Raw genomic sequence first — 22440 nt, 5'->3', positions numbered from 1 at the left:
CATCTGGAAAAATAATAGTTTTCATAAAAAAAAAAAAAAAATCTTTCAGCTCCAGCTGGACATCAACATTTCATGCTCTGAATGTTTAATTTTGGCTGAAATATCCAAATGATTTTAAAATTCAATCCACATTTCAGAGCTTGACCTATTCCTTGTTGTTTAAATAGGGTGGCTTTAGTTAGATTATCCTTTCACTCTGTAAACAAAATCCAATCCTACATGCCTAACAGATTTTAGGCACCAGTCGGATATGGGATGAAATGATGAACGCTTCACTGATATCAATTTTCGAAAACTGGAGCTTCATGGTGACAAAGCGCTCCTAAAAGAAGACCCTTTCCCCTACTTCAACTGACCTCATGTTCTTCCGTGAATCAGGACAAAGTCTGACACGAACCCTTTGACCGTTGCTCTCACTTCACTGTTGATTTCATTTAGCAGCAATGAAAATACACTCACGCCTTACAGTTTGACAGTAGAATTTTGCTTCAGCGATACATTTTTAAAAGGGGCAATGTGAATGTGAGCGCAGCAGGGCCAGTCAACACCACCCTCCGTGTACATTTCAGTAATTCTCAGGTGCACAGTTATGCTGTGACTGGTTGCCCCCCAAAAATTGCAACATTATTGAAGGATCTTGTGGTGATTTAGGTAGACACAGGTAGTAACTTCTGTAAAACATTATTCTGATTTAGGGAGAATATACTCTTGCTATGTAAGTTACAGTGAAATATTAAAGAGCACTGAAAGGTTAGAATTAAAATTAGCCCCAGCTCCAACTTCCTTAGCATTTGCAGCCTTTTTGGAACTGCGAACTGAAATCAACATTAACACATGTTTAAACTGGCATTTTTGTATTCTACGTATTTTAGCGATGGGATTTCCCGCAGGGGTAATATCTAATGTTCTTGCACTGAATTTTTTATCTATTTTTTTACGACAAATAGGCATTCAAAAATCGAAATATAGGAAGACAAGTCAAAGTTGAGTGGTAGGTTGGAAGAGCTCAATACATGAAGTTATTGTATGAGGATTCAGGCTCGCATGGGGTTTAAAACAAGTCAAGCTGTGTATTTTTTGTTTTCTATTCAAGTCGAGCCCGAAGTCATCAAATCTGCGACTTGCTTCCAAGTCATGTGACTCATAACACTGGAATCATCAGATGGCCTTCATCCCATTGGAAGTAAAATTCTGACCATCTTTTAGCTACAGCAGTATAAGCAGTATGTTGAGCTGTTTGACCTAAACCTCACCACAGCAAACACCACATAAAAAAAAACAATAATCTCTCTAAAATCCCCTGAATCATCCATGTTACATGTCTGCCTTGTAGCCAGAGTTAACAATTATCCTCCTGTTAAAACGCCAACACTCTCTGACTTCTGTTTCCACAAATCCTGGCTGCCAAACCGGGAGCAGAGAGACCCCGCTAGGAGTTTTTTTTTCCTCTATAACCTTCAGACTGTCAATCGGTCTGTGTGTCTCAGCTTCCAGCTCTTCATTCCATTGCACTGAATCATGGGCCAATTCAACAGCAGCCACCATGACATGTCACTACAAGGTAAACACAGGTGGAATTAATAACATAATTCGCTGACTGCTCCATTCTGCGGACCCTACGGCTGTGCTTATTGGCTGATACAGTAAACACAGCTGAGCCATAATCAAGTTTTATAAGTTCAACTGGATACAACTTTTTAAAATGCCTATTTTGTGAAGCTCAGACTGTTTACCTCTGGGCAAGCAGTAACCATTTCCTTTATTTGAGTGGAACATTGTTAGAAATGTGGGAAACATGGCTTGAATCCTGGATGTTCTCATTTAAGGTGAGGGCACATATGATATTCTCTCAAAGGACAATCAGAGAAGTATTAAATGTACTCATTTTTGTTTAAAATAGTGCCACTAGTTTGGAGTAGCATGTAACCATGAAAAAATAAAAGTAAATGCATCTGGCTCGGGCAAGGCAGTGCACAAATACTTGTATACCAACAACTGTGGAATTGTATCGCAGCAAGTTTGGCCAGTATGCCTCAAACAAAAAATACACTAATTCTACTTCTAACACTAATAATGTCTGGAAACAGGTCCAGGATGTACTTCACCACAAATAGTTGGAAGTGGCAGGAATTTCTTAAAATGGCAGTAATAACAAGAAGTGATAAAAAATAAAGGATTGAATTCCAAAAATGACAACAGTTCCGAAGAAAAATACTGAGGGCCAATCTGCAATTGAAAGGAGAGATAAAAAGGTCTAAAGAGATAAAACTAAAGTCAACTGTAATAAGAAATACAGGCAGCAAGGCAACACAGTTGCACTTCTGCCACACAGCACAAAGGACCCTGGACCAATTCCCACAGGGAACCTTTATGTGTGGCGTTTGCATGTTCTTCAGGTTCTCTGGTTTCCTCTCTCAGTCTAGAAGCATGCAGGAATTGGAATACGTTGGAAAAATGGCTAAGAAGTGTGAATGAGACAGTGAATGTGGCCCTGCAATCAACAGGCAACCGGTCCAGGGTGTACCCCAACATTCACCCACCAGCTAGGAAAGGCTCCAGCATCCCTGCGACACTAACTGCAGGTCAGATAATGGATGGATGGTAATAAGAAAAACGTATAACAAGGGGAAAATCATAAATGTGACCTAAAAACTCAAATGTTCATAAGGGACCAGATATGTCTTTGTTTAACTCTTCATTATTATCTATCATGAAGATGGTTTTACCATCAATGTTATTGTTTTCTTCTACTGGTTGAGATTGGGGTCCGCCCTTAAATAAAGAGAGCATCATATCAGAACAGTGCAAGAAGGAGAAATCATTGTCCTGTGTCTGAGTAAATATCTGAAGGCCAAGCAAGGGTTGGTGTTTCGCTGGTTATGTCTGCTCCGATGCATAACCATGCCAACATGTTTTTTCTGGTGCTTTAAGAGAACACTAGGTGACACTGAGAAATACAGCATTAGTTCTGAGTTATGATGAAAACAAAAATCCAACAGAGGGGATGCGAGGATAGATATGTGTTAACAGACAAGATAGATAGATTTGAGCTTTACTTTCTTTAACTTATGATTTCTTTGATGAGTTATCCACAGTTTCAACTTTAAGGGCCTGCAAGTCTCTTTTCGTGGCCAGTCAAAAGCTTTAATGAAAAAGAAATAAGAGAAGGGGAGTGCATTCAACCTTGGTCCGAAGGTGCCCTAAAATGTCAACATTTAAAATTAAGAGCAACTTTAGCCTACAAGAATCTGTACAACCAAGTTTTTTTTAAGTTTACTGATCTTTATAGTCAATGTTATCTTAAGCTTTTAAAGCTTTGCTCTAACCATACTATAAAAATTTGTTGATATTACATTCTCATCCTACAAAGATCTTCCTGTTGAGTTTCATCGTCGCCCTGATGAATGTTGTGCCTCATCCTCTGGATGGCAGTTCCGAGACAAAAGTACTGAATAAGATTGTGAGATTTATTCGCTAATTAGTTACTGTACTTTAGCCAGTAAATGCAATCCTTTCCTTCATCAAATGAGAACTTAATACAGAATTAACTGATCTTTATTGGAAAAATTTAAACATAACAGTATAAAGAGTATTAAAAACTTTTTTGCTTCACAGTGTTTCATAGGAAGACTGATTTGCCAAAAACAGCAAAAAAAAAAAACTGTAAAAATTTCTAAGAAACGGTTAGCCTTGGTCACTTTTTGTCCTCATGTTGCAACATTGGTACACGTGAGAATTTGTGTGGTACCTCACTGTGCAGCTTCCACACCCAAGACATGCGGGTTTACTCCCTCTGAGTGAGTCATTAAGTGGTCGACATAGGAAGAAAGTATTTCAGCCTGAGGAGAAACCATTGCCTCATTCGGTCTGAGCAGGACTGATGAGTTTTTCCAAGAAGATCCCAGTGTGATTTTCGAGATCCCGGTGCAGTTTCCAGGTCTCCTCCCTGATCCCCCTCAACAGGCCCTCCTCCTGCACAAACCCAAGCACACCATCTCAGGGGAACAGCTCGACCAACGGTTTTCACACGTCGTCAACAGTGTCAGATGAAACTGATATTTTGATGATGGCTGCATTCTGAACCACAATGTCATGAAAATCACATTTACCAGTTGATACACCTTAATGGTTTGTGTTTGAAATAACAATAAATTATTCTTTTTCAGTCTTATTCCAGAGCCAATAGGAAAATCATGCTTAACAAGTGTGTGCAAACATACTTTCTGTGTTTCGGCAAGCACCAAGTGTGTGCAAACATACTTTCTGTGTTTCAGCAAGCACCAGGATGACGTCCCCTTGTTCAAAATGCAGCAGGCCATCTTCATTAAGACTCTCTAGCGCCACCCCCTGGTGTTCAATACAGACAACATTATGGAACAGAATGATATCTTATAACTAAATTGCTGCGGCGAACTCTCATGCTTCTAGATAAAATGCTTTCAATAGGAGTTGGCTGATATTTACTGAAAAATCAAACATCATAATTGGTAATGCTTGTCTCTTCTTCTGTTATTATTTAACATGTAAATATTACACAGCCCGTGACTCAATTTCTTCACCTGGGATTATTTCAATTTTACCATCTGGCATTCTCTCTTTTTGCATTCTCTAATTTTGATATTATTCCTTTAACATCTTTCAGTTTATGCATATTTAGCTTTTCTATACTGGCCCTGTGTGTTTCCTCATATAACGACAGTGTTTGCTCGGTTTCTTTTCAATATCCAGTTTACTTTAACCAAAAAAGAATGTGTTGGGTGGAGACCGCACAGTATTGTTTCATCTAAGGCACACTATATTGCTTCATTAAATATTATAATTGTTACTAAAAAGTAAATGCTAGATACTTTGCTTGAAGTAAAAGTACTGAGGTGGTCAGCAAACGGTCTTAAGAGTTGAAAGCATTTGCATCACATGAATCATATACATTGCTTAAACAATTCAAATGTTCACATTACAGTCTGTTCATTGCAGGAAAGAGACGGTCATGTAAGCAACCATAGAAAAAAGAGCAACCTTAGCTAAAACCCCCCCAAAAAAGAAAAAGGTACTTATCCTGAATTGTATACATATGTTTAGAAACCAGTTCAAATACTTGTCAGTTTAAAAACTGGGGCCTTGGCATTTTTTCTCTTGAATGTCATAAAACCCAAATATAATGCACTGATTGAGCGTGCTTACTATGGCTGGAATGAATGTGGCAAACGACTGACATGATTGTGGGTAATGGCATTCTGCTGTGTCAGGATTTCAATTTTATGTTGTTCAATGTAAAAGCGGGGCATTTTAAATTTTGTAGACTTCACAATAAAATGGACTTCTCCCCACACTATCAAAAAAAAAAAAAAAAAAAAAAAAAAAAATCACATCCCTTGCCTACAGATACTACATTCCTTTCAGCATATATGAGATTAAGTTTACACTGCCACATCTAGAGCAAGTCTTTGGATTGTTCATTGTTACTGAAGAGTCATGGCAGTGCAGCATTGTGGATGCATGGAAGAGAACCGTCCTACTGCCTTAATTTAAACCAAGACATGTATTCAAAGTTTTTAGCGGATCAAAAATTCACAGTTATGAATAAATGTAGTTGTGTACCTTGTATAGAAAGCCAGGTGGACACTCGTATGTGGAATCCTCATCTGATTCAGCTGCTTCCTGGCTGCCCGACTCTTCTTCAGTCTCATCATCCTCTGTGGCAGGCAGGAGCGGACCGCCATCCGTGGAGCGGAAAGAGACACGAGGTGCCGGAACTGGGCCACGTTTGGGCTTGGCCTCCTCTAAAGGAGGATCACTCACACCATCTTGCTCATGACTCTGCGGCACGTCACTGTCACCCGAGTCGGAGTGTCCTGACACTTCCTGACTGACAGCCTCAGACTTTGGGACGGCTACGCCAGAGTCATCCGACTGGTTTGTGGCCAGCTCTGCTTCAGCCTCTACCTCCTCCGTGCTCTCGTTGCCTATGCTGCCGTCGCTGCCCTCATTGACGCATACAGACGGTCTTCTGGGTGTGTTTATACTGCTGGAGCTGAGGTCAGAGTCTGAGCGGTTCACATGTTTTGATGAGACGCAGGTGTCCTCAGCGAGACGGACTTCTTCAGGGGTGCTTTGCGATTGCGGGGCAGGAGAAGGGGGCTGGCTGTCGCTCATATTTTGCCTCGAGGAATGAATGGACACATGGTCTGCAGGGAAGGCCGTGTTGCAGGGGATGGGGTTGGAAATGACCAAAGACTTCCTGTTCTTTGACTTGAGTGACGCGCTGCTAAATGATGATACTTATTCAATTTTGTGATCATAAACATGTCCAAATGGTGCTGGTCATTTAGTTCTGAAGCAAATATGTCACTTACTTCTGAGAGAAAAACAATTAAGGGGTAAACAGGGCCTTACCTGTTCAGACCTTTGACTATGAAAGCTTTGCCTGAGTGTTGGGTCTCCACTTTTTTCATCAGACTATACAGGTCACTGTTGAGCTACAGGACAAACACACTCCTTAGCAGTCATTTTAACACATTAAGAGGCAAAAATGCATGACTAAGAAAAAAATGAAAAATTAAAGTCAAGGCAAATCTTACCACGCTCATCTCTTTATAGAAGACGTCTCTCAGGTTTGATATGTTTTGAAACACCATCACATAGCAACCTATTCGGCTACAGATATACAGTATAAAAGGTTTGCATTTATTTATTTTGTTGTTTATTATTGTTTATTATTTTGTTGATAGATATGAGTCACTCAGAGCCAGATCATGAGCCAGTGGACAATCAATGGCAAAATTTCCTGAATCATAAACTTCATCACAAACTTCACTAAACATGGAACAACTCGAGTGAGATTTCAAATCAGTTTCTTTCAGGGGCTCAGACATGTATAGTTAAGTTTCAGTAAACTGCTGAAAAAGCTGTCATTTTAGCTTGGTCTGAGAGGGAGTGGAACATGTTGCAACATCATGATTCACAATTTCCACATTCACACTTACATTGTAAGTTAACCAATTTCCTCCAACACAGCCCTTATCATTGTATGTATCAGGGTGGTGTTAAGCAGGGAGAAGAAGGCTTCATATATTGAAATAATTCCAGAATTAGTCAGAAATCTGACAAGGTCATCTAAGCAGGGGGATCAAACTTTGTATAAAATGCACACTACTGAAGTTGCTTTGGAAACATAACAATTAATTCATAACCCTTGTTATTCAAGCCTTTTTTGGAAGCATTAAGAAAGTAGATATTGGATATGGGTCCCTTTTACATTTATGTTAGCATGGGCTAAAAAACAAAACACGACAAAGACAATATCGCAAAACTCTCCAGCCAGGCATTGCATTGTGTACATGCACCATTTGTTCCCACTTTGTTTTGTTTTTTTATATTATCTCATCAGACTTTCCTTGCTGCCATTTGTTCCTTTTTTTTGATTTGTCTATTTTTTGGAATTCCAACAGTATCACTTCAATAACATATAGGTGGTAACATTGGTACCTTTGATAGAGAACAGGTAGCTCCTCCCTCAGCTCATTATTGATATCCTCAAAGACGATTTGGGCTTTGTTGAACTCCTCCTCTGCCTGTTAAAACAGGATAAACCCTTGAGCTGAAGCCAAAAAAAGGTGTTCAGTCGATGAAAATGAACTCTGTATATACCTTAGAAATTCTGACTTCATCCTTTTTCTTGGCGCTCTGTAGTGCCTCTAGGTGGTGACGTGCTGAATCGTAGTCCACAAGTTTTCTGCCGCGTTTGGCTACTCGCTCCTGGAAGAACAGACAGCATTCAACAGGATGTTCCTCATTGTGCAGCAGCTCCAGGCTGTTAGCACTGGATCACTGTCCACGTGGCATTAAGACATTTCACAACTTGAGAGCCGTTGAGCAGAACACCTTCCAGTGGAAGTGTCAGGTTACCTTGACTTCGGGAAACTGACTCGTGTAGTTCTCCATGATGCGCACAATCTGATCATTCACTTTCTCTTCATAGTCGTTCCATAGCAAGTCTTCACTCTGAGGGAGACAGCCAGAGTCACATTGATGGCTACAGAGCAGGGGTTTCAATTTCAGAGACTGCGAGACTCCCGTTAGACAAGGCTTGGATGATCGACAGCCAAATTATAATTTTAGTTTAAAACTATCTTAAATGGAGTGTTTCATTTCTTCCCATTATTGTCACATCCTAATGTGAGTAAATATACCAAAAGCCTGACTTATACATTCTCCATTTCAAGAATCGCTTGTCCACTTATATATTTGAGTCAGTTTTTGCCCATTCTCATAAATCTTGCCTCTGTTTTTCAGATTCTATGTTGGAGTATGGAATGAAAGTATTATGTAAAACAATTTGAGATGCATTTTGGTCTTATTTAAAAAGCAAAGAGACATATTTTTTTTTATTCATAGGTTTTTGCAGATGATAGAAACATTATTGGGCTGCTAATTGTTGATGTTTACTCCATTTTCTACATTTTTGGACCAAACAGCAATTGAGATTGGAAGTTCAGTTACAGCCCCTGTTTACTTGCTCAGTTTAGTTAAATTCCTGGATGCCTGTGGGATCATCAAGTTTTTTCAACAATGAGAGACCCAGTAGTCAGGCCAAGCTGCAGCAGCCAGATACTATAGTTGAGAATATCTCCAGACTAGCCAAACCAAAAACTTTAATTTCTGTCAGACGATAGGAGAGGGTGGGAGAGCATTCAAATTCTCTACTGCCAGTCACAGAGCCTCCGCTGACACAGTCCGGAGTCTCATACTACTAAAACCTTAAAACTTCAGCCAAGCCACAGATGTTAGTCCAGCAAAGGGGTGTTCCACAACGATGCATATGTTTTTTTGTTGCATGATATGAAACCCTAAATGAATGCAATAATACACATCACCCAATGGAGACAAGATATTATTTTATCCTCCTCTTAAAATCTATTTAAATAGATTACTTAGTGGACAATATAGTAATGTTGTTTGGATCAAAATATTGACATTGCAAATAAACATTGACATTGCAAATATCTAAAAATCTAAATCTAAAAGAGGTTTTACATATATTTATAGTAAAGTAAGAGAGACACTACTGTTCATATATGAGAAGCAAGTTGGCATATTCATGTCATGTCTCTATTCATTGTAAATGTCCAATTATATTTCATGCGTCCTTTCTGTCCTTGCAGAAACAAGTGAATTCCTTGATATAAAGAGCACTTTAAAAGGTTCTTCACTCCTGAATAATAAATAAATCTTTATTGAATTGATGGAATTACTATCGACACATGGCATTAATTTTTCTCATACATGTGCCCCTTTTTCTATTATGCTGTGAATCCTATTGTATCAGTACATCAAAAACAGGACAACCTTTCTTTAAGATATTTCATTGACGAACATATATTTTGTGGGGCCTTAAAGACAGGAATGAACAGAGACTCCTCATGCAAAAGCTTCCAACAGATCTATATACACGTACGTCTGTAATGACAGCGAGGTCCTCAACTCCGTTCCAGTCAGGCTCGTAGATGTCTCGCAGTGTCTGGGAAAGCCGCTTTGAAGCTTCATGTACGGCTGCCAGGGAAACGGAATGCACAACAAATCAGAAAATGACAAGAAAAATACATTCTTCTATGATTATCGTGACTGTGAAGAACAGCCTATCTAATATCAGCAGCACAAAGAGTACCAAGTAGGTATTGTGTATATTTTGGTGGCAGGATTGCTACACCCACGGTTAGAAGGTCAGAGCAACACTGGCTTCTTGGCTGGAATTCTTAATTCAGGGAGCTACAGCTGACCACTAGAATAGAAACCATTTTCTTGCACATTATCACATCTAAATTGCTGCATTGGCTGTTTTCATCCCATGCCAGCACAGACAGCAAACAATAGAACAAATTCACTTCCTCATTCAGCTAAAGAGGAGAAGTGAAGGATTGGTAATTCCTCTTGCCAGCAAAGCTAGTCATTTCAGACACCTACTTTTTACAGCTGCGTGGTAGGCTTTGACATCTTTTAACAATCTGCTTCCATCGATCTACATGAGGACGACATGAGGCACAAATTTGAATAAGACAAAAAAACAAATTAAATTCTATGAAACAAGTTGGGTTTTAATCCAAATATTAGCAGGGGGTAGCTGTATTTTCAGATTAATTGAGGGAAAACAATTTGAATTTGCATTAGTTTTTATCCACTGAAATTATGCAAGCCATCTGCCCGGCAGAAGAACCGGCTGCACTGAGGTCATTTTAAACGTATGGCAACCATTTGACATATTTGTCACATCCAAATTGAACTTATGTTAGTGCAACATTCTTGAAGTATCATGATTCCTCTGTCCATCATCAAATTATTGAATCTGTATTAAGTCATATTTTCACAGTTTCCACAAGCCCAGTCTTTTCTTGAATTTTCACAATTTACAATTTTTATTTTCTTTCAACAAAACAGAATGAAAATGAATGCCTAAACAGGTGGTTGAAAACCTCTATACAGCAAAGCGTCATAATGTCCTTAAAAATATGACAACAAATGAACACATCAGCCAGTGCGATTTCCACTTTTGTTGGACGATTACCGCCACAATCTGCCATCTCAAGTTTAAACAACAGCTCGTGGAGTGATCGCGGTAGTGAAGTGAAAGCAGCATCCACTTCCTTCCTGTGGCTCCTATCACTCCACCAATTCAAACTCTGCATCTGAGAGTAACTTCATTCCTTTCGAAAACACACTGGCCTGAGTTACTTGTAAAAATAACTTTGTAGTACATCACTTTAAAGGCAAGCAGAACGTCTATGTTGGCATTTAGTCGACCCAAAGCAAAGTTATTGTTTTTACACACAGTGGTGCCGGATTTAACTCAAGGTTTTTGCAAGGCAGATAGCGGGTACCTTTTTACTCAGAAACGGATCTAAGCCAAGCCCCTGGATTATTTTGAGCCTTGCTGTGGATTGTTAGAGCCCCCCCCCCATGTCAGACTGAATTTTAAAGTCACTGTACCTGTTGTTTGTTGAGGCTCTGAAAACACAGCTCAAACTGTTCATCCTTGGTCTCCACGGTTTTGCCGAGTTTCTGGAGGACCTGAAGGGGGGTGAGAATTAGGGGGATTCAGAGTGAGCTCAGATGCTGATTATTAAATACCATGTTCCTTTTTCCCCAGCTGGCTCATGAAAATCTCCCCAGCCACCCACTTGACACTGAGTACTTGACAGCTGACATTTTTATTTTGCTACTTTAAAGGTTTCGTTTTTCTGGTGCCAAAACAGCATGGCAATTAAATGTCAGTATTGCTTTATCCACACGTATATATGAAAGTGATACAGAGTTCGTTCTTTTTTTTTTTTCCCTGTCAACCATATCTTCAGCTACATTTTGGCTTTTCTAATAACAAAGCAGATGTCTGTGATCATTACATCAGATGTTTGCCCACTGAAACAATAGGTCTTCCACTCCTAACATCCAGCCAGTGGTCTAGTATACAGTCAAGGTATTGATAGTGATAAATGCATTTCTTTTAATTGTTCTCCTGTTTCTAAATATTTAGTCTTGGGATATTTGCTCTGCAATTTCTTAGTAGAAAAGACTACTGGTGGGATTCATGAAAGTTCACTGGCCAGACTTGTTCACTGGTCCCTGAGTTCTAAGCCAAAGACTAAAACACTCCATGCATAGTGTCCTTTATGCACCACATAACTTTTATTTTCATTACCATCTCTATCCTCTCATTTCCCAAGATAAAAAACACTAACCTGAACTGATTTTGAGTAAAAATTAAAAATTTCAGTGTGATACCATACATCATATTTGTATTGTGACAAACAGTACACATTCTGTCAGTGTACAATGAAAAGTATAAAACACTGATTTATGGATGTGACTGATGGTATGACAGAATTTTAATGCTGTTGAAGTGAAGTCCGTTTCATCAATTCATTTAGCTGGTCAACCCCTTGAATAACAATTCATGTGCAACAAAACGATCAAGTAGCTGGGCAAGTAAAATGTCAAGCTGAACTGGAGCCTGTATTAACTCTTTTTCCAGACTGTAAGCAATAAGAATAATACAAAACCTTGGGCTTCCCAGGCCTGACGGTGAACACATAAAGAGAAGCAACCCATTGTGTTGACTCTGAGGGTCTTACATGTGAAGGAGACATTGGAAACTTGAAAACATGTCAACGAAAATAACTCATTCGGAGAAGAGAGGAAATTTACTTTTGGCTTATAAGTTTATCAATGTTGTCCAACAAGGCGGTTGAAAAGCAACCCACTTTATAGCCTGGATTGTTACATGTGGTTGTGACTGCATGTGTGTGTTGGGGGGTGTGATTCAAGCCAAAACTGAGAGAAAAGGCTAAGAGAGGGAGAGGAAGTGCAGGATCAGGAAGTAGCAGCTTGTGTGAGCACACAAATACACACACAATGCTGTGTAGCACAGAGCAAGACAGCAGTGCTGAAACATCTAAAGTCCATGCTGCTGATTTATGCCCCAAAAGGTGATGCAGCAACCAACACGGTTTGAGGAGTGACACAGCTGACCAAGCATCGCGGTTCATAATTTTAGGATATCTTTTTCTTTTTTATTTTACTGTCTAACAGGTCAAAGGGGAGTAGCACCACTTCACAACACTGTGCAAAACCAAAAGATAAGCTCATTTTCCAGCCTAATAGTACTGTAGCACACGGTATCTCAATGAAGTCTCAATGTCATGCTATGGATCACATAGTTTTATCAAATTTCCTGATTATTTATGAGTCATTTTTGCAGATCTTTAGAAGCACTTCTTGCAGATTTTTTAAGGTCATCCCTTCAGCTTCCTAACTGTATTTTCTCACTTGTGAAAACAAAGTGTATTTGCTCTGAAGTGATGAGATGAACTTAAAACGCTACCAATATGAAACAAGTCCAAAAGCTTGTCTATAAACCCAGCATATAAATAAATACCTGGCAATTCTTACTGAAAGTAATTTATGCCCATTTAACAGCGAATAAAGATAAATCATTATAGCTGTATGGCTATGCCGAAGTTTAAAAACGTGATTTCTGAAAATTATCTCTGTGACAACAGGATACATTGCAATCTGAATTGTTAAATTCCGGATATCTTGTTGATTTGCAGTGAAATACTGAGTCAGTTAGGCTTATAAAGACGTTACGACTGTCTTGTTCGTTGGCCAACGGTTTTCGAACGATCGGGGAAATGTTTGAAGAAGCCGACGCCTGTAAAAATATATAAAAATACATACATACACAAATAAATAAAAACAGAGACTCGCCTTCTCCTGAGCGCGATTGAGAGATTTTCTGACTCTCACGGCGAGCAGGTTTGGACCCAGCTTACTCTCCGCCATACTCCCGGTTGTCTGAGTTGTTTCCCCGAACGCAGTTCTTCGGTCCTTTGCTTCCTCGCGGGGTTTTTGTGCTGCTTTAATTCAGGGCGTTTGGGAGGTGGAGCAACAGATGCGTGGTTGCAGTGCTAAACCTCAAACACACCCACACCTACATACATACATACGCGAGGCGAACGCACACAGGTGGTGCTCGGCTGTGCGTTTCACATCATCGGCTTGTCTTTTCCTATTAAAAATATTTTAAAAAAAAACTGTTACGAGCCTTTCCACTAGGCGTGTTCCCGCTTGTCACAGTCAGAAAACTTCAAAAGTATTCCTGTGAGACGCGCCGCATCCACACACGCTCACCTGAAAGTTATGTGTGCAAATTGCGCGTTCGTCGTGATGCTACGCTGAGTCAGGAAGGTGATGACGACGGCTGGTGAGTCACGTGTTCACCTTTTTTTGGTTGCGTCACAACTTTACTGTATGAGTAGTGCACACACACACACACACACACACACACACACACACACACACACACACACACACACACACACACGCACACACACACACACGCACACACACACACGCACGCACACACACACACAAATACATTCCTAAACTGAATACTAATATTTATATATCGATGGCTGGAAGGCAAAACTTCCTATCTGAAAAAAACACTTTTTACAGGAAATAAAAAAAAGTTTCATTTGATTATACTATGGTCTTTGTTAAAGATATTCAAGAATATTCTATTGTTCACAGACTATATTTCTATCTCACAATTTAAAAATACTTAGCATGTATTTTTAACTTTGACAATGCAGATAAATGTTTTTTTCCTAATTTTTTCTGCTTCATTGTGCGTATAGGAGTTTTGTCATGTGACATTAATGTCAAAAGAAAGGGCGGGATTATCTTGCAGATAGAATGAAAATGTGGAGCCATCCCATTTCTCACCATTCAATGCAAAAACCCAAAATCAAAAAGTTTGCTGATAGGAGGTTTTGCATTCCAGTTATTGATATATTGTATTATATACAATATTCATTTGCCTGAATAACAACACAAGTATATAGACATACATACATACTGTACAGACTTAAACATTTGTATATTATGTGTATGTCACATAACACGTACATAAACAACTGAAATCTAATACTCATATACATACATGTTTGAATGAGTACAAACATGTATACAAACATATATATATATACACAATTGGATCAATACAAACATAGGTATATAAACATGCATGTATACATACATACATTCATAAACAATTGTGTATTTATATCCATACTAATACATACATACATTAGCATTGATACAACTCAGTATATTACAATACATACAGAAATATATACATACTTACTTAAACATCTGTATGCTTGTATATATACACATGCATACATTTGTAAAACACAGGACTATTTTAACTGATCTAAAGGGGTTTGTAGTGTGTTGGGGATTGCTTAGTTATGTCTGATGTTAGTTAGTGTCAAAGCCAATAGGATTTTGCTTCAGCAATTGTTCTGTGTTCGGTGTTCAGAAAATGACAGAGTGACTGACTTTGTCATTTCTAAGTAGCAGAACCCACAGTTCACTATGATACACAAAGACAGCCACAAATACATACATAATTATATTACTACATATCAACATATCATCATTGACTCACACATATACCTCTGCATAATTACAAACATGGGTATATACTGCAAACATATGTTGTATAACACACAGAAGCGCAAGTATATACATACATAACACATGCACAGTCACATAGTGTATGCTTGCATACATGCAGACATACAAACAGATCGGTACAACATATTGGTTTTATTTTCATAATTCCTGTGTCTTCTTCTTCTTCTTCTTCTTTCGGCTTTTCCCGTTAGGGGTTGCCACAGCGAGTCAACTTTCTCCATCTAACCCTATTCTCTGTATCTTCCTCTCTCACACCAGCTACTTTCATATCCTCTCTCACTACGTCCATAAATCTTCTCTTTGGTCTTCCTCGAGACCTCTTGCCTGGCAGCTCCAATTCCAGCATCCGTCTACCAATATATTCACTATCTCTTCTCTGTACATGACCGAACCATCTCAGTCTGGCTTCTCTGACCTTCTCTCCAAAACATCGAACATGTGCCGTCCCTCTGATAGATTCATTCCTGATCCTCTCCATCCTGGTCACTCCCAAAGAGAACCTCAACATCTTCATCTCTGCAACCTCTAGTTCTGCCTGCTGTCTTTTGGTCATTGTAACAGTTTCTAGTCCATACATCATCGCTGGTCTCACCACTGTCTTGTACACCTTTCCTTTTATTCTGGCCGATAGTCTTCTATCACATAGTACCCCTGACACTTTTCTCCACCCATTCCAACCTGCTTGGACCCGTCTCTTCACCTCTTTTCCGCACTCTCCGTTGCTCTGGACTGTTGACCCTAAGTACCTGAAATCCTTTAGCTTCTTGATCTCCATTCCCTGTAGCCTCACCGCTCCACCCGAGTTCCTCTCATTCACACACATATATTCTGTCTTGCTGCGACTAACTTTCATTCCTCTCCTTTCCAGAGCATACCTCCACCTCTCTAGATTTTCCTCTACCTGTTGTCTGCTCTCACTACAGATCACAATGTCATCCGCAAACATCATGGTCCATGGGGATTCCTGTCTAACCTCATCTGTCAGCCTATCCATCACCATTGTGAACAAGAAGGGGCTCAGAGCTGATCCCTGATGGAGTCCCACCTCCACCTTGAACTTCTCTGTTACCCCTACAGCACACCCCACCACTGTCTCACAGCTAGCATACATGTCCTGCACCAGTTTAACATACTTCTCTGCCACTCCAGACTTCCTCATACAATACCAGAGCTCCTCTCTTGGCACCCTGTCATATGCTTTTTCTAGGTCTACAAAAACGCAGTGCAACTCCCTCTGGCCTTCTCTGTACTTTTCTATTAGCATTCTCAACGCAAATACTGCATCTGTAGTACTCTTCCTAGGCATGAAGCCATACTGCTGTTCACAAATGCTGACTTCTGCTCTCAGTCTAGTTTCCACTACTCTTTCCCATAACTTCATTGTGTGGCTCATCAACTTTATCCCTCTGTAGTTGCCACAATTCTGCACATCCCCTTTATTCTTAAAAATAGGCACCATCACACTTTGTCTCCATTCTTCAGGCATCTTCTCACTCTCTAAGATCCTGTTGAATAATCTAGTCAGAAAATCTACCGCTGCCTCTCCTAGACACTTCCACACCTCCACAGGTATATCATCAGGACCAACTGCTTTTCCACTCTTCATCCTCTTCAATGCCTTCCTCACTTCACTTTTACTAATTTTTGCTACTTTGTGGTCTACAATAGTCACCTCTTCTACCCTTGCCTCTTTCATTTTCCACATTCATCAGTTCTTCAAAGTACTCTTTCCATCTTCCCATCACTCTTTTAGCATCTGTCAATACATTTCCCTCTCTGTCCTTTATCACCCGGACCTGTTGTACATCCTTTCCATCTTTATCTCTCTGTTTCACCAACCTGTATAGATCATTCTCACCCTCCTTACTATCCAACCAAGCATACAAGTCATCATAAGCCCTTTGTTTTGCCTTTGCTACCTCTATCTTTACCTTTCACCGCACCTCCCTGAACTCCTGTCTGTTCTCTTCAGTCCTCTCAGTATCCCACTTCTTCTTCGCTAACCGCTTTCTCTGTATACACTCCTGCACTTCCTCATTCCACCACCAAGTCTCCTTATCTACTTTCCTTCCAGATGACACACCAAGTACTCTTTTACCTGTCTCCCTGATAACACTAGCTGTAGTTGTCCAATCATCTGGAAGCTCACCCTGACCACCCAGACCCTTTCTCAACTCCTCCCTGAAAACCATGCAACACTCCTCCCTTTTCAGCTTCCACCATTTTGTCCTCTGCTCTGCCTTTGTCCTCTTCATCTTCCTTGTCACCAGAGTCATCCTACAAACCACCATCCTATGCTGTCTGGCTACACTCTCACCTACAACTACTTTGCAGTCACTAATCTCTTTCAGGTTACCTCGTCTATACAAGATGTAGTCTACCTGCGTGCTCCTACCTCCGCTCTTTTAAGTTACCCTATGTTCCTGTTTTTTCTGGAAAAAGGTGTTCACTACAGCCATTTCCATCCTTTTTGCAAAATCTACCACCATCTGTCCCTCTGCATTCCTATCCTGGATACCAAATCTGCCCATCACTTCTTCATCCCCTCTATTGCCTTCACCAACATGTCCATTGAAGTCTGCACCAATGACCACTCTCTCATTTCTGGGAATATTCTGCATCACTTCATCTAACTCATTCCAGAACTTCTCCTTCTCTTCAGACTTCTTTCATAATTCCTGTGTACTTTGTCATAATTTGCATACTGCATGGGCCCACTTTAAGCTTTAAGTTTGAGACTTCACACAAATGTCTCAATAAGAAATTTCAAGGTATTAGATGTCAAAGTGTTTTTTTTTTAAACAGAATGAAAAGTTACTTCATTTTGTATTTGATGTCATATTTTTACAATTAGAAAACTGTTGCGATAGATAGATAGATAGATAGATAGATAGATAGATAGATAGATAGATAGATAGATAGATAGATAGATAGATAGATAGATAGATAGATAGATAGATAGATAGATAGATAGATAGATAGATAGATAGAAAAAGAGAGAGGCGGGGTGCCAAGAGAGGAACTTTGATTTTGTATAAGGAAGTCTGGAGTGGCAAAGAAGTATGTTAGACTGGTTCAGGACATGTATGCTAGATGTGAGGCAGTGGTGAGGTGTGCTGTAGGTGTAACAGAAGTTCAAAGTGGAGGTGGGACTTCATGAGGGATCAGCTCTGAGCCCCTTCTTGCTTCCAGAGGTGATGGACAGGCTGACAGTCGAGGTTAGATGAGAATCTACACGGACCTTGATGTTTGCAGAAGACATTGTGATCAGTAGTGAAAGCAGGGAACAGGTTGAGGAAAATCTAGAGAGGTGGAGGTATGCTCTAGAAAGGAGAGGAATGAAGGTTAGTGGCAGCGACACAGAATAAAGAAGGTGGAGGATTACAGGTACTTAGGGTCAACAGTCCCGAGAAAGCAGTCCAGTGTGGAAAAGAAGTGAAGAGGCCAGTTTAAGCAGGTTGGAATGGGTGGAGAAAAGAGTCAGGGTTACGGTGTAATAGAAGAATATCAACCGGAAAGAAATGAAAGCTGTGGGACCAGTGATGATGTATGGTTTGGAAACACTGGCATTGAAGAAATGACAGGAACCAGAGCACAAGGTAGCAGAGATGGAGATGTTGAGCTTCCTGGGAGTGACCAGGATGGATAGGATCAGGAATGAGTCTATCAGAGATGTTTTGAAGAGAAAGTCAGAGAAGTCAGATCAAGATGGTTTGGTCATGTAGAGAGGAGGGATAGTGAATGTATTGGTAGAAAGATGCTGAGGTTGGAGCTACCAGACACTAGGTTTAGAGGAAGAGCAAAGAGAAGATGCAATGAAAGAGGACATGAAGTTAGTTGATGTGAGAGAAGAGGATACAGAGAATAGGGTCAGAAGAGGAGGCTGATTCACTGTGGCAATCCCTAAGGGGAAAGCCAAAGGAAGAAGAAGAAGAAGAAGAAGAAGAAGAAGAAGAAGAAGAAGAAGAAGAAGAAGAAGAAGAAGAAGAAGAAGAAGAAGAAGAAGAAGATTAAGAAGAAGAAGAAGAAGAAGAAGAAGAAGAAGAAGAAGAAGAAGAAGAAGAAGAAGAGTCCCTGTAACACAGGACATCATCCTGAGTAACTGAACTATCTTCTCATTTTTCAAAAGGAAGAAAAGAAGAGGCTCAAAGAATCTTCAAAGAATCACATTTGAGGTTGTCTGGAGGGTAAAGATGAGCAGTATATTCCTCATTGAGCCTCGAGGCTTTTTTTGAATGAAATATATCCTACATTTTTTCCTGTACCTGAAGTTTCCCAAATGGTTTTATGCAATACCTTTGAGGAATGTTATTGAAACATTCTCTGAGGGATTTAACCTTCAAAGAAAATTATCCCAGGGTTAGACAAAAAAAAGTTCTCTAAGGGTTTATGGACTGTGTGTGTGTGAGTGTGTGTGTGTGTGTGTGTGTGTGTGTGTGTGTGTGTGTGTGTGTGTGTGTGTGTGTGTGTGTGTGTAAGTCCCCATGGCTTGGGGCCTTCTTAACAATTTTCATAAAACCGTGGGGAATGTTGCCAAACCATTTGCTGAAAGTTCTGTCTTAGTTTCTCGGAACCTTAAAGGTCCAAATTTTGCAAAAAATATAGCATCTGGGGTTGTGTTTCCTGAATGTTTCTGAAGGTTATTTTTTCTAAACCCTCTTCCTCTGGGTTTTTTTTATATCAAGAATCAAGTATCAAGAATCAAGAATCAAGAACCAAGAATTAAGAATCAAGAATAAAGCTTTTTCATTGTCATTTTGCAGGCACAATGAAATTTTGTGATGACAGCTACCGATTTGGAGCATGTACAGGTTTTTATAAAAAAAAATAAATGAATAGACAGACAAGTTATTTACATGGTGTGTAGTTATATACATGATGCGGGTGTTATGAAGGGTGATATGAATATGAATGAGTTAAAAAGTGCAAAAACTTTGTGCAAGGTATTGTCCCTATGTCAGCAGAGGGGCATTATATTAGTATGTGGCTGGGTGTGTGTGGGTCTAGGTATGAATGTGAGTGCTCTGCACTCCGTGGGTGTGGTAGCTTGCAAGGGGTGAGAGACAGCTTTTACATCTCTTGAAAAGAAGGTGTTTCTCAGCCAAGACGTATGGTTATTGATTGTCCTGTTCCGCTTTCCTGATGGGAGCGGCACAAACAGGGTATTGCCCGGGTGGGTGGGTTCCATTGCAATGTTCTTAGCCTTGTCCTGCATCCGGTAAGGGGTGTTAAAAAAAAAAAATCTTCTCCATCCGGACATCTTAAATAGAGGCCAGATCTAGAAGACAGCCCACAATCCCCTGTGTTGTTCTCACAACCTGGGCCAGCTTTCTGTCTTCTGCCGTGCAGCTGCCATACCACACTGAAGCACTGAGACAGAGGATAAGAATAAGAATAAGAACAACTTTATTCATCGCGAAGGAAATTGTTGTGCCAGAGTTACAAGAAAAATATAACAATAATAAATAATTGTAGAAAATTGTATAAACAGAAAAAAAGGGGAGAATAAGAAATACTAATAAACTCTAACGTGTCTTACCTGTAAGTAACAAGTGAAAGCTATAAAGTGTCTTAAGGTCTTAAGTATCAAGTGAAAGATAAGGAGTGCACAAGAGTATGAAAAAATATTGTACATGTAGCTGTTATGAAATATTGCACAGTTATGAACATATATACAGATAAATTATTACAGTTTACAGTAAGTGGATGAGATTTTTTTTTTTTAAGGTTTAAGATTTTAAGATTCTCTGTGGCTGAAGGGAGAGGAATTAAAAAGTCGCCACCTCCTGTGGCGTTCAGTGGAGCTCCTCTGTAGTATCAGTCAACGGCTGAAAGAGCTCTGACAGGATGTCAGTGTGGCATGGAGGGGGTGATGAACACTGTCCATGATGCTGAGGAGCTTCCTCAGCATCCTCCTCTCTGACACCTGCACAACAGACTCCACCTCGACTCCCAGGACAGATCCAGCTCTCCTGATGAGCTTGTTGAGTCTGTTAGCATCAGCTGTCTTGAGCCTGCTGCCCCAGCACACAACAGCATAGACGATGACGCCGGACACCACCAAGTGGTAAAACATCTGCAGCATGGTCCTGCAGACGTTGAAAGATCTGAGCCTCCTGAGGAAGAACAGGCTTCCTATTGTCGATCTGTAGAAGTCGATGAGTGGCTCAGAGGAGAGCCCAGATTGCTTTGGCTTCCTGAGGGAGAAGATTTGTTGCTGGACTTTCTTTACCAGTTGTGAGCTGTTGGCGGGTCAGGTCAGGTCGGATGAGATGTGGATGCCCAGGAACTTGAAGCTGTTAACGCGCTCCACTGTAGGTGAGCAGCGTGTGCCATTCTCCTAGATATCCGGTAATCCACAACCATCTGCCTGGTCTTGCTTGTGTTTAGGCTCCGGTTGTTGTTTGAGCACCATTGAGTTAGGTGCCGGATCTCTTCTCTGCAGAGGGTCTCATCGTTGTCTGATATGAGACCCACCACGGTGGTGTCATCTGCAAACTTGATGATGGTGTTGTTTGTGGAGTGGGTGGCACGATAATTGTGTGTTAAGAGACTAAAGAAGACCGGGCTGAATACGCAGCCCTGTAGCGCGCCAGTGTTCAAGATCCGAGAGGAAGATGCGGAGTTCCGGTTGGTGAGGAAGTTGTAAATCTACAAACACGGGGAGGCAGGCAGACCTAGTTTCCGGAGCTTCAGGGCCAACGTGAAGTGCTCACGAGACAGCATCTTCCGTAGAGCGGTTCTCCCTGTCGGAAAACTGTAGGCTGTCCAGCCCAGCAGGGATAGCATCCTTGATGTGTCTGAGGAGGATCCTCTCGAAGCACCTCATGAATACTGGCGTTAGGGCAACGGCATGTAATCATTGAGGCAGGTGATGGTTGATCTCTTTGGCACAGGCAGTTATTGAGGACTTGAGGCAGACAGGGACCATGGACGGTTGCAGGGACCGATTAAAGATATCCAGAAAGACCCCTGCCAGTTTGTCTGTGCATGACTTTAGGGTCCAGCCTGACAACCCATCTGGTTCTGCGGCCCTGTTGGTGTGGATCTTCCTCCGGGTAGAACTCAACTGATGCAGCTTCGGGACGAGAGGCTGGTGCTGCACGTCTGGCTGAGAAAGATGTGGAGCCTCTCGGCAGTTTGACGAGTCGTAACGAGCAAAGAAGCTGTTCAGGGAGTCAGGCAGGATGGGGTTGTGGCTGATCCGCTGGGCACTTCTTTTGTAGTCAGTGATGGCCCTAATGCCCCTCCACAGGTGGCGTGGGTCGTTGTTGTTGAAATTGTCCTGAGTGTGTTGTCTGTGTCTGTTTTTGGCCAGCTGTACGGGCTTTCTCAGATCCCTTCGGGCCTTGCTGTAGGCCAGCCTGTCGCCTGCCCTTTAGACAGGATCCCGGGCTTTGAGTAGGG

At 40.7% G+C, this 22440-nt stretch overlaps 1 protein-coding gene across 2 annotated transcripts; it reads right to left on the bottom strand.

The window, feature by feature from the left end:
* Nucleotides 1-3539: 3539 nt before the first annotated feature.
* Nucleotides 3540-13407, bottom strand: bin2b (bridging integrator 2b). Of its 2 annotated transcripts, none has more exons than XM_086168405.1 (12): nucleotides 13258-13407; nucleotides 10981-11061; nucleotides 9961-10015; nucleotides 9455-9549; nucleotides 7906-8001; nucleotides 7648-7755; nucleotides 7486-7571; nucleotides 6579-6654; nucleotides 6394-6476; nucleotides 5599-6265; nucleotides 4261-4347; nucleotides 3540-3972 (listed from the first exon to the last, which is right to left on the bottom strand). In XM_086168405.1, exons 1-12 carry the CDS (start codon nucleotides 13330-13332, stop codon nucleotides 3859-3861), a joined length of 1623 nt encoding a protein of 540 aa, XP_086024531.1. In that variant the 5' UTR covers nucleotides 13333-13407; the 3' UTR covers nucleotides 3540-3858. The 2 variants fall into 2 exon arrangements, with proteins under 2 accessions (XP_086024531.1, XP_086024532.1); XM_086168406.1 differs by having other exon boundaries at nucleotides 5599-6262.
* Between the last annotated feature and the right edge of the window lie 9033 nt (nucleotides 13408-22440).

The sequence above is a fragment of the Fistularia commersonii genome, chromosome 21 (assembly GCF_037954325.1).
Source record: "Fistularia commersonii isolate RoL2024-O1a breed Wild chromosome 21, RoL_Fcom_v1.0, whole genome shotgun sequence".
NCBI lineage: Eukaryota > Metazoa > Chordata > Actinopteri > Syngnathiformes > Fistulariidae > Fistularia > Fistularia commersonii.
This window is presented reverse-complemented; position numbering and strand designations above follow the sequence as displayed.

Bases quoted from the DNA above. Each gene is read 5' to 3' on its own strand.
- bin2b (XM_086168405.1), bottom strand. From the start codon at position 13,332: ATGGCGGAGAGTAAGCTGGGTCCAAACCTGCTCGCCGTGAGAGTCAGA. The intron at 7,756-7,905 runs GTAACCTGACAC...CTGTTCTTCCAG, and splicing joins GTCAGTTTCCCGAAGTCAAG to GAGCGAGTAGCCAAACGCGG. The intron at 6,655-7,485 runs GTACCAATGTTA...GTATATCTGTAG, and splicing joins CTACCTGTTCTCTATCAAAG to CCGAATAGGTTGCTATGTGA.